This window comes from Notothenia coriiceps, unplaced genomic scaffold, assembly GCF_000735185.1.
Source record: "Notothenia coriiceps isolate Sejong01 unplaced genomic scaffold, NC01 NC01_scaffold00021379, whole genome shotgun sequence".
In the NCBI taxonomy this organism is placed as follows: domain Eukaryota; kingdom Metazoa; phylum Chordata; class Actinopteri; order Perciformes; family Nototheniidae; genus Notothenia; species Notothenia coriiceps.
In genome coordinates this window covers 27,126-43,368 of record NW_011354080.1, presented here as the reverse complement: position 1 = coordinate 43,368, position 16,243 = coordinate 27,126, and the positions used below count along the sequence as shown (strand labels likewise).

Genomic DNA, 16,243 nt, shown 5'->3' with positions numbered 1-16,243 from the left:
GTGCAAGCTGGGAGAGCCAGACCGCAGTTCATTTCCTCATATTCCAAACGAGAAATTATGGTAGCAAATCACCCGGTTCTTTACGACCAGAACTATTTACCGGGATACAAACCGGAGGAACCAGGCATGGAGGGAGGTGGCAGAGACAGTGGGTGAAACTGGTAGGTTTTTTGCCTGTTTGGAGAGTTTATATCCAGTTTACTTCGTTTTAACATTGCTATTGCTTTGTATGTCGGGGGCGGAGATTCATGGGATTGGTTGTTGGTCGCAAAAAATCGCCAAGCTTCAGACACGCCGAGCTTCAAGATTTTTTGATGCCTGTCGTGTAGACGGGCCGTAAGACACAGCCAACAAGCACCGATGGGGATGAATGGAAATATATTCTCCATTTAATGAAAAGCAGATAAAAAGACATGGAGAGTGAAGAAGAACTTTAGTGTGACACATGCGCATGCAACAGTACACCAATATCTTCTTTTAGTACGAACCCGGATGCTTACCTGGATGAGTATTTTTCCTAAGCAGACAGAGGGAGTGCTGAGCTCAGCCATGAACAGAATACCCTGGAAATAATCTCCCTTTCCTTGTCTCCAGAACTACAGAAAGAGAAGGAGGATGATTATTTGTCTAGAATGAAAATACAGCGTTGTTCCTTCGTTGGATTTGCAATAAATACCACTTTGTAAAGAGACATCTAGATTGAAGTAACAAGTAAAACAAAAACAATTCTATGTCATTTGTACTTTTCAATAATCAGAGGTGGCTTCTTAATGTCTCTACTAGTGATACTACTAATCTTACGATTTAGAGCTGCACTGGTAGATCGATTCATCGTTTCTATAGCAAAGAAATGACAGATTATTTGGTTTTATTTTCCCAAAAGGGGGTTTTTCTTTTTCTTTTCATGGCCTCAACAGTATACATAACTCAACATCTTTAGGCCTTCTGAAGTGTTATACACCACACCACTAATTGAGACCACTAATAAACGATTCGGTAGATAAACCAATAATAAAAATAGCAGTCGGCTGCAGGCCTCAGTAATAATGCTAAGGCAATTAGCACCATCTTCTACAAAAGGCCTCTTTCCGTTTGTCTCAACATAGAAAACATTTAACAGTCTACCCTAAAAATCTGAAAAAGATACCTGAGAGAAGTACTATTGAAGTTACCGATAATTCAATAGTCCATTTCTCCCTTTCCTCACTCAAATCTCAGGCCAACAGAAAGAGCAACGTGTGACAGTTACCACAGAGACGGGGAAGCAGACGGTGACCATGACAACGTGGTGCAGCACCATGAGGAACTCGCGACGCAAATAGCTGGTCAGGGCTGTGCTCATGTGCTGGGGCGCTGCCGAGGCCTCCTCGTGCCCTTTGACTCGCAGCTTGTACCAGTAGCACATGAACATGGCGTAGACGTCGAACACGAAGTAAGGAACAGCGAACATGATGTAAGAGCTGGTCAGCCAATGCCTGTGCAGAGAGGGAGAGAAGGCGAGTTTTAAAACAGAAAGGAAAATATATGAATTAAACAGTTCAGGGAAAGATTCCCCTCAAGTGTAGCGGTTTTAATGAGAAAATAAAAAGCTCATAAAACGGCGACTTCACCTTTACACACAACGTGACATTTACTGCTTCGTGTCAAGGCTTCAACATCAAGTTAAATGTTTGGTTTACATTCATAGCTGATATACGACCCAAATGCCTTGCATGGCACATTTTAAAGCCTTTGAAATAGACCTTTCCGACAGCTGATTTGTTATATGCATTAAAAAGACAGGACAGACTGGTTGAGAGGGGTGGAATATATTGTCATGAGCATTTCTCCACTTACTGGTCCTCGAGAATGTCCTCGCAGGAAGAAGCAATGATGTAGCCAGCTGAAGAGGCCATGACTGCCTGAACCGACGAAACCAACCTGAGAGCAAAGAATGGTAAGTTAAAAACGAATAATATAATGTTCATTAGCTAAGGATTTAGACTGTCTAGTTATGGTCAGAAAGTAGAGCTTGCTTTTATGCAAAAATGTGCCGCTAAATTGTCTTGACATACGAGTGCAGCTGCAAAAACACACTCGAGTCTTGCAATAAACAAAACTGCACATGAACTTTAAACTATTGGTATGGCACTGCAGTGAAGTTTTGAGGGGCCCATTGTGTAAAAAAAAAACAAGTTTAAGGAAGTCTCACCTGGCAGAGACAATGACTGCATCTCCTTCGCTCCATCTCAGTGCTGGGATTGACTTTAGACATTGTTTTGAAAGTAGGAAAAGGCCTGGAAAGAACATAGACCCAGCAGCTAGAATGGTCAGCATGGTCCCTGGTGATCTGTCTGAGAGGCAAAGAGTTTTGGGGTAGTCTGGTCTTTGAGATCCGTCGCTCTTTCCCCTCTCTGAAACACACACATGATCAGACAGTGAATAAACAGTCCATATTGATCTGACGGGTGGCTACTCCTCTTGTTTACATTTGGCTGTACTTACTGAAATAGACAAAAGCGCACTATCAAAGTCCAACATATGTGTCAATGTATGGTTCTAGCTTTTCTTGTCTTGCTATATGCAAAATAAAGAGGAAGTGGGGTTAACAGATGGGGTGTCAAAGAGAGCTCAGAGACAATGTGGAAGATAGGTTAATAATTAATGTAAGGTGTCCAGAGGACGGATTTATAAATGCCGAGTACAGTTGCAGAATATCAGCTGGTAGGCCCTTTAGTGCCACATGCTGCTCTATCCATCTGATCACACTATTCGCCAATATATTTTCCTCCAGGACAACCGGTCTTACAGTTTGTTTGCGTAAAGTCAATTAGCTGAGTCCTTAAAAAGTTGAAATCCATTAGCAAAATACGCAATGCGTTTGTTTTAATATGGCTAAAAGTCGAAAAATATCAACGTAAGCATGGGAAGTCGGTGCTCTTAGTTCCGGGCAACAACGTAAGCTAATGTGACCTTTGTGAAAAACGAACTACAAGCAAAGCTCTGACAGTTATCTCAGCTAAACACGTAGGGCATTTGACACCGACTGCAGGGTGACATGTAACCGTTATTGTTGCTCTTCAGTCAAATGGCTAACCATTTATAACAATTACTCGCTAAACCTAGCCAACATTATACAATGTTAAGTCCAAGAACACACGTTGCATTTTGTTGGTAACTCACTGAATAAGGGCTAACTTGGCAAACGCTATACTGAATGCTTTACATAAAAAACACCGGCTTGTTGAGATAACATGGAAACCAAATAGTAACGCAGTGTTGTTATTTGGTTTTCAACTTGTTAGCATGAGTAACCGGGTCAGCCTGAATGCATGCATGCAGATGTAGTGAACAGAGACGATATGGCTCACAATGAATGTCATCCTTCGCTGTGATGAGCATGGCCAACTGTCTGAGCTGTTGAACCGCCTGCTAACAATGACGCTAGGAACCGTTAGCTCAGGCTAGCATCTCCCTAAATATGGCTGAGGTTGTCACCGCTGTCTACCATTCCCCTTTGACTAAATTCATAAAAATATATTTAGCAAGTTGATAACACTAATGAAATATACTTGATAATTGAATGCCCAATTTGACATGTTATGTCGCACACCCACAGTAACGTTAACTATTTTGTCAGCTTGTTATTTGTTTGTAGCCAGTTAGCAGTAGCTAACCGACACCGTGGATGCTAACGGTGGCTGGCAGATTGGAGTTTACACATGTTTTAGAATAAATGGAAATATATTAAAGCTGCATTTACACAAATACTTTGCAGAGTCCAGTCAGCGGCTGGTTGAAACTCGTGTCCAGCAGAAAGCGTTAAACGTTAGAGATGTCCCAGGGGTCTCCGCCTCGATGATCCGCATGTTTGTGTGGCCACTTCAATGTCTGGAGGATAGCAGCAGCGAGCTAACGATAGCTTGCAGCAAGTTAGATCGACATCTATGTGCGGGCTGCTCTTTAGGAGCATTGAAGATTGGCCTGCGTCTGGCAAGCTTTCGCAAATAGCTTTTGAAAAACGGCAATCCGACGAAAAATAAGACAATGACACAATCTGATCCGGGTGTTAGGGTGCTGTTAGCTCGTCCATCCGCTATGTCATCTCATCTGTCTCGGAGCAGCAGACCAGAGAAGCTGCTGTATGTCTCGCAGATGCAACGTTGACTCAACGCTATGGGCTGCTGCGCCAGCTACTTCCTACAGGTCCAGGCAACAGCTCATGTCATGACGAGAACATTTTTGCACCAGTCACTGCACTGACTTTCTGTAAATGTTTTTTTTGTCGTTTTATATGCTGGCAAATGGATTTGCCATAAAGAGTGCATACATTCAAGCTGCATTCATGGTTTACAATATCCAATCTGTCCACTGGGAGATTTCATTCACATAAAAGGACTGGCCTGGATGCATTTAATTCTTAAAACCAGTGAAAATATGTTTAAAATAATTAAAGATTGCCACATAGTGTGCTTACTATGTATTTGACAGGATAGTCATTTGACCTTTGAATAAACCAGCATTTGCAAATACACTGATCAATTATAAGTGCTTATCTGCATTATGAGACAATGGCCCATACCACCTTTAATAGGATTAAAACACAGAGTGGTTTAGCCTCTTTTTGTCATTGTTTTGTGTCTTTGTTGTCACTGCTCATCTCTGTGGTTTTGTGTGTCTTTGTGGGTGTGTTGTTTCTCTTTAATAGCTATTATTTTTATGCTTGTGTAGCAATGTTGCGTCTCTCAGTTGTTGTTTACCCCTTTTCATAGGGGGCTTTCTGTGGTCTCTTTGTAGCTGTTTTGCATCTCTTTGTAGGGGTTGTGGTCTTTTTGAAGCCTTTTGGTGGTTGTTTAATGTTTTTTGTGGTTATTTTAGAGATTGTCCTGGCTGGGCCCCTGTGCCTTTTTAGTTATCCATTGATTCTTGTCTCAGTATGTTTGTAGGCTCATACACCTGACATTTTGTAGGGATGCAAACCTTGCAACACATGCTGTCCATAAGTATTAGTTTCCTTAGTGTATGCAAGGAGAGCACATACTGTATATGCCACACACATGTATGTTCAGGTGAAAGAAGCACAAAGATATGAATATATGCCAACATTTCAAAGCATAAAATCATAAATTAAGAATCAAAACCCAGGAAAATATTTTTGATAGCAAGTATGCAGAAGGAGAACTTTAAAAAGAAAGACCAAGTTTGCAAAACATTTGACCTTCAACCTTTTCCACCACTGGGCCTGACAGGCTAGAAATGTTAATGAACATTTTAGAGATCGTACGAAATGTTCAAACTTTAAAGATGTCATCTAAAAGTCAAACCAGAAGCCTGTAAGACAAATTGAGTACAATGTTACAGGTTTAGTCACAAGACATACAGAATAGGAGCAGTCTTGTCTCAAGTGTAAAATTGATGAAACACTTGCCTTAAATAAAACAACCATACACATTTAGTTTCAGATTTAGTAGCTAAGAAAGATCCCAGCTTTATAACGTAATTGTTTAAGTTGATTCCATTAGATATTTTGGACCTTATTCGTGTCAGCTTCTCTATACAGTATTGCTGAGTCACACTTTGTAACGAAACAGATTAAAAACAACAAGTTAAAAAATCACATCCTGTATTCTGTCAACTAATTGAATAGCCATGTAACAGTCAACCTACCTTTGTCAGGAATTTCTTGACGGAAAATATTGAGTGCATTTATCACACGTTAATGGTGTGCAGGAGATGATGATGATGATGATGATGATGATGATAAGGAGAGGCAGACACCTTCCAGTTAATATAAACTTTTGTTTGTATTGCTGGGAAACATTCTGTTGAGTTATGTTTACGTGAAGTCACATTTTCCACATTTTGGAAGTTAACAATAGGAAACATTTCCACTGAAACAGTCAATATTCTAATGTTATATATAAAGCATGTGTTCTGTGTGTTACGGATGACGCTTCAGATATACATGTCAGAGCAGTAGGTGAAAAGATCAAACACACAACACAAAGCCTGTTTACTCTTTTTACTTTAAATTGTCCAAATAACAAAATAATAACATGGTCTCTACTTCATCTACAAAATAACATAATATCTATGACTGTATTAAGCATCGTCGTTTTTTTTGCTCTAACAACCTTTTAGACATGCATACTGTTGAGAAATATAAAAATATAAATATAAATACATCCCATTAATATTCTTAATGAATTCATGACTAAGATTTGAAATATTTCATCATAAAATAATTAAAATGCAGTTGAGTACGATAAGGCATTAAGATGTATAACAATAGCTGTACAGAATCCTAGGGTAGAGGTATTATTTTTTCTTAGTGTTATGGAGAAAAATCTAAAATTAACTTTTTAATCAATCACTACTTTTTCTCAACAGGAAGAACACATTTCCAAAACAAAACGAAAAGGAAGAAAGAAACAACTCAACGAATTTCAAGGTAACATAACACAAAACTGAGAAAGCACTCCAGTACAAAACCAGGAAATGTTTACAGCATACCAAGTGGTGTTATCGAACTCGCGTTGTACTTCTGACTTTATAAGCCCTTTCCTCAACATCACGTCACTCACAATACAACTCAAAGCAACCAAAGATATCCAACGGGACAAATTACCATTCTTTACGTGATTAATGTAGAACGAATGACTTGCGTTCAGAGCGTTATGTGCTATACAGAGTTAAATGACTAAATCTAATGCATAAGTTTCACTCATTGGACTGATACATAGAGAAAACAAAGACGGACTATGGCAATAACAGTTACAATCAAATGAATGGCCGACAATGTTAAAATGTTCTGAATAAAAATCAACACTTTTATAAATATTATTGTTTTACAGCCAACTAGGTGGAACTGCAAAACTGTTTATTTTGTCATGACAGCTCCCTAATAATTAGCATGACTGAGCTAGCTTATTCTCATGCAAAAGGTAGTTTTCTGGTGCAAGAATTGCCATGTCAGAAGCTGAAGTGTTGGTTAGCATTTATGTTTCTTTTTTTGTCTTTTTTTAATTTTTTTTTAAATGGCCAGACCGAGAGAGGAAGACTCAAGAGCAAGAAAAATCCAAGAAATCTCAAACCCATTTTGATCCTCGCTGAATCAAACAATAACGATTTAAGGTGCTTGACACTCCTGAACGCAAACCCTATTCCTATCTCTGTACCTTTAAGAAACAAATGAACAAGTACATCCCACGATTCCATACCCACCGCAACACGTATGGCCTCCTGTCCTGATCAAACAGCCCTCGAGAGACTTAATAATCTGCCATTGCAGCTTTGCAAAATCAAATGTTGATTTTTTTTGTTTTTGTGAACAAACAAGCTAACATGCTAGGCGAACCCTGACTTACACACGCACACAACTTTCCTTTCTACTGGTTTGTTTGTTACGAGAGCTATTTTCTCCATACTACTTCTTAACATAAGCCATTTGGATTCTTAGTAAGTGAGCTGCAAAATGGAGGTAAAATCAGAGCTGGTGTGAGATATACAGTACTTGGTGCACTTATAGAGAGCAGCCAATGCCAGGGTTTAGGGAAAGGGGACAAAGAGAGAGGGGGGGCAGAGAGGAGAGAGTAATACAGTAGATGCTCACAATACCACAGTTTCATTGGAGTCTCAAAAGCACAAGAGCACCCAGGAATATTTGGACAACACATCAGTGTTTCCCCTACCATTGTCTTGGAGGGGCGCTGCGCCCCGCCAACGGAGCCCCACGCCCCCCCTGAAATTCAAGGTATTTAAAAAAATAATAATTATATATATATATTTTTTTATATATATATTTTTTAAATATATATTTAAATTGTATATATATAGCACCAAATTGCAACTAATCTATATCTACTGCCACTTTTCAAATTGAACATGTGCTCTTTTATTAAATAAACTGAACAGTTTCATTTTAAGTTGTGAGTTTAGTGTTTTTGACCCGAAGAAACACTGATGCATTAATCAATAACAATAATCCACAGCTCCTCTCTCTGCTCCAGAGGATTTAAAAAATCCCCCCCACGCTCAGACAGCACCCCGCCCAAAGCAGTCAACCTAGGGGAAACACTGCACATCCATGTTTGTCGTTAGTGTCAATGAACCTTGCTACGGCCACAAAGGTATATCTTTTCGTGAGTTCATAGCTATTAATACCGTCCACTTTCCACCGATGCTCTGCAGCTCTGAGGTGATACTGCCCTTGACTGGACTTAATCCCCCCCACCTTTTAATCCTTACCTATAAGTGGGGACATTACAAACATCTACCTGTAACTTTGACCTTTTCTAACCCTGCCCTCTGTTAAAGGTTTGAGGTCATTATTGCTGCTAACTGTGGGACTGTGGCGCTGCGATGCTCGAGCAGTCTGTGACAAGCAGGTCCACCACCGTGTTGCCCGTGACATAAACAGTTGGCGCCGTCACCATGTTGCTAAGGGAGACGGAGCTGCTGGCAGCCACATTGGAGGTGATGGGGCTCGGGACACCCTGGTTGTTGCCATGGGTGCCCATGTGCCCCTGGAGCTGGGTGGGCGTCTTGCAGTGGATGCCGCACAAGTGGCAGACCAGAATGCCGCCGGAAGCCGAGCCGCCGAAGCCCCCCGGACTGTCCTTCCACTCCTGGCCGTGGTGCTTCTGGGCGTGGACACGAAGGTAGGTCAGCGTGGTGAAGCCTGATGGAGGAGAGCGGAGGCGGAAGGAAAAAGTTAATAAGAAAGTTTAATATCATTAAGGCCCTTTCACCCTTTGTCTTCTACCAACTCCTGAGGGAAATATTTCGTTCTTCAGCTGCCGAGTGCTCCACTATATTCAGCAGCTAGTTTCTAAATGTGTCTGCGTGCGTAGTGCTGGGAAGATAGCATGCAGTGTGTTTATCAAAGCGAGAACAGCTACATGCTGCGGCTGGAAATTTAAATAATGTAGAGCAGAAAACCATAGAGAATTTGTTTTAATGCTCCACAGAGTTCAGGATAACATCTTTGGATTTATCATGTGTAGTCATGTTAACATTAAATATGAAATATAACGATGTTAGACTCTTTTGTACAAACTTACTGCGGTTACAGAGGTGGCAAGCGTGATGCTGGGACTGGTTGTGCACCCTCATGTGATCTGTGATGTATGCAGCGGACAGCAGCTTCCCACAGATGTGGCAGGGGACCTTCTCCTCGTGGCGAATCATGTGCGCACGCAAACGATCCTTCGTGGCAAAACTGGACTCACAGGTCTGACATTTTTTTGGAAAAAGGAAAGTGATTATTGAGACATTTTTAAACCAAAAACTTAAATACACCAATGTGTTCTTAGTTTGAAAATATGCGCCGATAGCTAATGCTTTACAACTCTTATTAGAAAAATAACCTCATATACTTTATATGTTCTGAGAATGTATACAGTATGTTATCTACTTGTAAATATCTGGCAGTGAGCTGCTGCGGGTAAAGATATTGGTAATAGTAATACTGTTTAAAAGAGGCATCCACTTTATCCAAATCATTTTCCATAGTAATTGGAAAGCACATTTTTAGCTGTTTGGAATTTGATAATGAGCACGATGTATACCTGACTCACCGGGCATTTGAAGGGTCGCTCCGACGAGTGCACCTGTCTGACGTGACTGTTCAGATGGTCAGGCCTACGGAAAGAAAGAGAGTCAAACTATTAGAATAGGTAGAGCTTTATATTTTTTTAGAATAAAGAACACTTTTTCTCTAGGGGACTAGGACCAAAAACTGATCATAACAGACCAATTGTGACCACGTATCAGCTGAGTATGAAAATAAATAGGCTATGATGAAAACAAGGACAGGCATCCTGTCTGAAGTGAGATTCTGTTTTATACTTTCAAATGTACCTTTTTAAAAAGTAATGGCACCTCTTAAAATGTAGAGAATATTATTTCCTAAGCACTTTTATTAAGGAAAAGTTAAATATTCTGGGAAATAGGCTTATTTGCTTTGTATAAGATTGATAGCATTCTCATGTCTGTATGTTAAGTCTAAAGCTACATTGTCATTGTTTACATCTTGTTTTTTTACGTATTAAAGGAGTGAGATCCAACAAATAAAAAAGTTTCTTCCTCCTCAACTTACTCAATCATCACAGTTTATTTTTTATAGACTTTAACCACAGTGTTACCTGGAGAAAGCTTTGCCACAGTGGGGGCAGACGTAGGGTTTCTCCACGCCTCCCTGGTGGGATCGCACATGGTGGCTCATGCGGTCCTTCCTCTTGAAGCGCTGCTGGCAGATGTGACAGGAGAACGGCTTCTCGTCAGAGTGGGACAGGCGGTGGCGGTTGAGGTGGTAAACGTCACGGAAAGCCTTCCCGCACGTCTCGCAGGCATGGTTTTTCCTTACTGGGTTTGGGTTGGGATTTGAGGGTCGCTGAGCCAAAACAGACAAGCAGAAACACACAGTTATTTACAGAATTACAGTTACGTACACAAGAAGGAAAACAATCAGTGGTTTGTTGAAAACCATGCAGAAGCTCACAGATATATCTTTGTTGCACATGTGCCAAATATTACTGACAGTTGATTCGGATGTTAGATTAACTACTTCCTGCTGGATTTTAAGAATCTGCTTTCACACGGTTTGAGTTACAGAGAACATGCAGGGGAGCGTGGGGGGGCTTCTAGCACGTTGTTCTCTCAAACTTGGGACCAGTGCCAAACACTGGGGTGGAATTCACTGGTCCCTGAGCTGGTTACAGGACATGGACAGTTTTGTATTGAACACACAGGTGAGATTCAGTCAAATACGAAGCGGGGGGAGGGGGGGGACTTAACCACCCCTGTGGCCAGGCAGCTTAAGAAACAACATGCTTGAAGGTTTGGGGTTGACAACAGCCATCTCCACAAGGCCCTGACCCACCTGTACTGTCGCCCCTGTGGCCATGACGACAGCAGCAGGAGGCGGAGCGTGGGGGTTAACACTAGCCATTACGTTAGCCATGGCCCCCCCTTCACCATCCTGACTACCCAGAGGGATCTGCAGGGACCCCGCCAGCACGCCGGGAGGGGCGAGAGGAGGAGGAGCGGAGAGGTGTAGCAGGGAGAGGGGAACAGTGGTCCTCTCCACCCTCCCTCCGGCCCCCCCCGCCATCGCCGACGGGGCCGCGGCGCCCTCCTTTGCCCCCTCCGCCTGCTCTCTGGCCCTGTCCTTCATGCGTACCCCGGTGTGGACCGACTGGTGCCGCCGCAGGTTGTAGTTGTTCTTGAACTGCTTGTTGCAGATGGCACAGATGTGGGGCACGCGGCCGGGCCGGGACACAGGCTTCACTGGACCGCAGGGAGGCGGGGGGGAAGGGAGAGAGGAAAATGTTAGTTTCAAAGAAGGTGTTTTTTTTGTTTTTTTGTATATACTCATTATAACCTTAAATGCAGATAAAGTAGCAGCTATATTTATTCAATCAACAACATTGGTTTACAGAGTATACAAACAGATCATCAAATGGTGATATCTTAGTTGATTTCAAGTGATCATGTGTTGCAACAATGACCACATTTTACATCTTCACAGTCGACCATGTTTTGGTAATCTGCAGGTGAAAATACAATAAAGCCTCCAGCTAAAAAAGGAAATGTGAAGAAAAAACTTATATAGTTTAAATTACCAACATTTATTGTCTGAGTATTATCAATTCAGAAATAGGGAGAAATGTAGACCATGAGAGCCAAAGGGGACTTTGCTTGTTTGAACAATGTTGCAAAATCATAAAATATTTATTTGACTATCATAGAAGGCAATGAAAAATAGAAAGCATGCACATTGGTGACACTGAAAGCAGTGACCTTTGGACGTAATTGCAAAAAAAATGGCTTGCCTGTAGTAAATAGCTGCCTGCTAAATTTCCGGTAAATGTTTAATCAACGTATTGCTTCTGCTCTAATCAGAAATTGGAGCTCTGCTAAGCACCCAAGTTTAATCTAGCCACTTAGTGTTTTAAAAATAATTTCCAAAGTTGTGTTTCTAAATGTTTGGCAAATTTAAAAGGGGGAAAAGCACCTTTATCAAGCAAATAAACACTGAGATACCGATAACCCTGTCCGGATATCCTGGATGTATTAGTGTCTGAATTTCACATGGTTTAGAATTATCGTTTTGAATTTTGGGCCATGAAAATAATACAGATATTCTTTATTTGTTCACCTGCCATCACCAAAATAGAGGTCACTGGACTTGTATCACCTCATTGACTTTCGTACTATGCAGATCAGAGTGAAGTGGGATGTATTTACTGTTGTCAGCTCCACAGGTGTAGGATGCAGTGCAGTGTCCCTCACCAGGCAGGGGTTCCTCATTGAGAGCAGCAGTGTCCACAGTTGAAGGAGGCTGTGCTATGTGCTCTGTGGGTGGGGTTTGGGGAGAACTCGTATGCACTTGCATGAGCTCTGATTGGAGGCTCCCCTCCACTTGGTTTTGGGTGGGAGTATTCTGGAGAAGCAAGTAGAAGGCCATCACCAAATGTAAACACAAGTCACAGCATTATCTTGAGGTGCTACGTTGAAATACGAGATGAGGTGAGGGCTGCTGGACACACACTGTGAGAACATGCGCGCAGTAAAATGAGGGCAGAAAAAGAGGCCTGTAATGCCTGATCAACAAGCCTACCTGGAAGAGAAAATTGCTCCAAGCAGCATCCATTTTGCGCCACAGCGATGGAGATTATTAAGTCCTGATTGAAATCGGGCAGGGCTGCCTTTGCATGGTTTTGATCGGCCCACCGGAGATCGAGGCGCACACAGTCGCCTGTCCTGCAGCAGAAACCACGGGCTTCTGGATTTGCGTGAAAAACGTGGATAAAGTCGTCTGCAAAAATATGTTTTTCTCATTGAGGTAGCCTAATGCTGTCCATTAAAATGCACGCAGCTGTTGACTAACGCAGGCTGCAGCACACAGGCAGTAGTGGAGCAGGCCAGGTCCAACAATAATGGCCTGTTTCTCTTTTCACTTTGGTTTCTAACTTTAATTCCCCAGCACACTAATCTCACTAAAACGCACACAACAAAACTGCTTGGTAAAAACAACAAAAATCGCATATTACACTATCACACTTTCGCTAAAAACATACTAAAATAAATGTTTTTCACGCAAGAGAACAAAAAAGGGTAATAACACACGTATCTGGCAGCACAGCAGGTCATGCTTTGTTTTTAATTTATGAATCTATTTTTTCCGATTTCCCCCCAATAGGCCAATCGGGTGTTTGTCGAAGCCTCGCTGTTGGTTCACGCTCTGACCCCGGAGAGAGGCGCTCTCGGCCGGCCGCAGCCTATCGCTCCACCTCGGCCGCTCAGCTGCGAGGATGTCATCTTTCTTTTTTTATCGCCCGCTCTCCCTCCTCCCTCCCTGTCTCTTTCTTCCTTTTCTTTTTTAATTCCTCTTTCTTCTCCCCCTCCTCTCCTTTTCTCGCACCGCTATGTCCCACTTGTTCTTAAAGGGAGAGGGTTTTCCTCTTTGGACACCCCCCTCTCATTTCCGTCCTCTCCCCCTTCCCTTCCTGGTGTTTTGTCGGCCGACGCTAAATGTAGATCTCCTCCTGCAGAAAACAGCCTGAATGACTCCATTAACGGACAGATGACTGACGCATCTTAAAGGGAGGTGCGTCGGCATGATGTCAGAGTCAGATATAGTAACCAGGACGAATAGCTGCTCAGCATGCACACACAATGGACGAGCATAATCGGGCATAAAAACAGTCTGCTTTGGAAAATATATATACAAATACATATTGTGCATAACATATGGTATTCTTAACCTATGTACACACCTCCAAATCTTTATAAAAAAAAGCTCAATGCTTACTGGATTAGTCAATTAACAAAATATTATTAATAGGATAGTCATCCGGATATCAACTGTTTTTTGGTTTTAACTTCAATTAAATAATGTTGGATATCATTTTTTTTTTACTTTAACAAGCAATTTGCTGAAATACAGCTGAAAGGCAGAACTGAGTCTAGTTTAATAGCTTTCACAGCACACGGTGTTTTGTTATGGCAATATTAAACAATGTTATAATATATTTGTACTTGCTTGAAGCCCTAACTAACGATTTATCATGATCTTCAGTTAAAATCTCACACATTCACTATTTACAGACTCTTAAATGTGGATATGAGAGCAAACCAACTCATTTGAGGGGTTTACCGTTAACAAAATAACACATTTATATGTAAACATGGGCTTTGAGACATAAAATTGTTAAAAAGTATTGTACATAATTTCCCAAAGCCAAAGTTGACATAATTCAAACGTAAACAAATGAAGATATTAAAGTTGAATATCCTAAAAGACCAAGAAAACAAGCTAATTTGTGAATCTGAAAATTTAGAATGTATTTTTTTTTTACCAACCGACCAGTTTCAGCCTTGTAATAAACATCTTAATAAATGATGCCATCCGATTAAAACATATCAAATCACGACGAGTTAATGTGTTAATATCAATTTATTATCTTTTTTTAAATTACTTTTTAAAGCACCCCATTTCTTTCCAATACATGTGTCAAGACCCTTCTTCCTTTGTCCTCGTCAGGCTTGGAAAAGCTTGATTTGGAGTATTTGATAAGGGTTTCAACCCCTAACCCCCCCCCTTCCCCATCTCGAAAACTCTGCAAAACACAGACGATCCTGTGCTGCTTCTTCGTCTTCAACTTTCCTCCGGACGCGATTCAGGGACTGAGACTCCCTGCCCTCGGCCTTGACCTCTGACCTCTGACAACAACCCGTCTAAAAACACTACCACAGCGACTTCCCGCAACACAAGGCCCGAAACCCGCCAGTCTTAGTTTATATAAGGAGTTCATGCATGCACTGAGATTCCAACCGAGCATAAAGTAGTAGGTTATACAGGGAATTGTCTTGAGCTGGTGTTTCTGTGTCATACAAACAGCAGGGTGATTATCTTTTTTTCATTTCAAATAACATAAAAAACAACAAAAAAAGTCCAGTTTTTTCTACTTCAAGTAAAGAAACCTTCAGAGTGTGAATCACCGTGAAACACTGATTTGTGTCGTCTTCTTTTTTTTGGGAGGACGTGCTGCTGCGGTCACTGCTGCTGTGCCAAGAGGGCACAAGAGGGTGCACGTTGACAGCAGCTCAGTCGACGCACGTCCTCCCACTTCCTCCTTTTTCTTCTTCTCCTGTTTTTCACACATCAGTCATGCTGCACCCAGTGAGATTATCAGCAAGGATTGTGCCAACTCTTCCTCTCTTTCTGTCCTCGAGAGCTTACGTGTGGAACGTTTTCCCTACGCTAAAAACAAATAAATAGAAAAAGGAAGAAACAGCATTTACATTCCAGTGCCTAATTGTAAAATCTCTTCTCCATGAGTCCAGAGGAGGAGGTTGATAAGTGGGGTGTTGCTGCTTTACGAGTGCCTTTTCAAAATTCAATTATTTTGTCTAAAAATAAAAAATAAAGTGGCAATATAACTAGACACATACACGAATCATTAAGGATTATTAATAACCCCTTATTAATAATCCTTAATATCTTGAACACACCATACCTGACAACAGTTTTTAGCATTATTAATTACAGTCAAAAGTGGGCCCTTCTTCTTCGCGAGAGAAAATTGTGAACATGTTTACAACAACGATACATCAGGATTAGTTATGGTAATATTGACACCTATAGAAAATGAGTTGTCGCTCTAAATCTTGAATTCAATACTCACTTGAATATATCAAAATTACTATCATTATCTTTGTTACTCTATAAAACCAATGACTTGTGTTTGTTTTTTTAATATCCCCATAAATATGTACAGTAAAGATCAAAAAGGTGGGACGAGTGATCTTCGGACAGGTACGGCACGTTTCAAATGTGGTTTTGGTCATGTTTACGAATGGTTTTTTTTGTACGTCTATCTCATGCATTGGAGTGACTCCCATTGACACCTATGTTGTTTAGATACTCAATATGTCATGGAAAGTTGTTGTTTTTTCTTTTGTATTTTTACATGTCCTCACAAATGTTTCTCTTCACCCCAGCTGCATTTTTAGAACAGAGTCTTTTTGCCTTTACAAACATTCGGTGTTTAAATGATCTCGCAGTCATCAAATAAAAACTTTGACGGCACGACATCCCTTTAAGAACCCCTTAAAGGCATTGGTGACGTTCCAAGCAACTTGTTTTTGTGTTTTTTTTATACACTTAATACAAAAAAATCAACAAAACATCAACCGTTGTAAATCAATAAAAAGTGTTTTTAAATCCCCCCCTGCAGACTTCCTCTTTTGTGATTCT

General features: G+C 41.1%; 1 protein-coding gene across 4 annotated transcripts; it reads right to left on the bottom strand.

Moving 5' to 3' along the window:
• Positions 1 to 7,934: 7,934 nt before the first annotated feature.
• On the bottom strand, positions 7,935 to 13,741 carry mazb (MYC-associated zinc finger protein b (purine-binding transcription factor)). 4 transcript variants are annotated; one of them, XM_010780151.1, is made up of 7 exons: positions 12,602 to 13,741; positions 12,274 to 12,424; positions 10,862 to 11,268; positions 10,125 to 10,372; positions 9,549 to 9,621; positions 9,042 to 9,213; positions 7,935 to 8,659 (listed from the first exon to the last, which is right to left on the bottom strand). In XM_010780151.1, exons 1-7 carry the CDS (start codon positions 12,632 to 12,634, stop codon positions 8,316 to 8,318), a joined length of 1,428 nt encoding a protein of 475 aa, XP_010778453.1. In that variant the 5' UTR covers positions 12,635 to 13,741; the 3' UTR covers positions 7,935 to 8,315. The 4 variants fall into 4 exon arrangements, with proteins under 4 accessions (XP_010778453.1, XP_010778451.1, XP_010778452.1 ...); XM_010780149.1 differs by having other exon boundaries at positions 12,229 to 12,424; positions 12,602 to 13,739; XM_010780150.1 differs by having other exon boundaries at positions 9,558 to 9,621; positions 12,229 to 12,424; positions 12,602 to 13,736.
• Between the last annotated feature and the right edge of the window lie 2,502 nt (positions 13,742 to 16,243).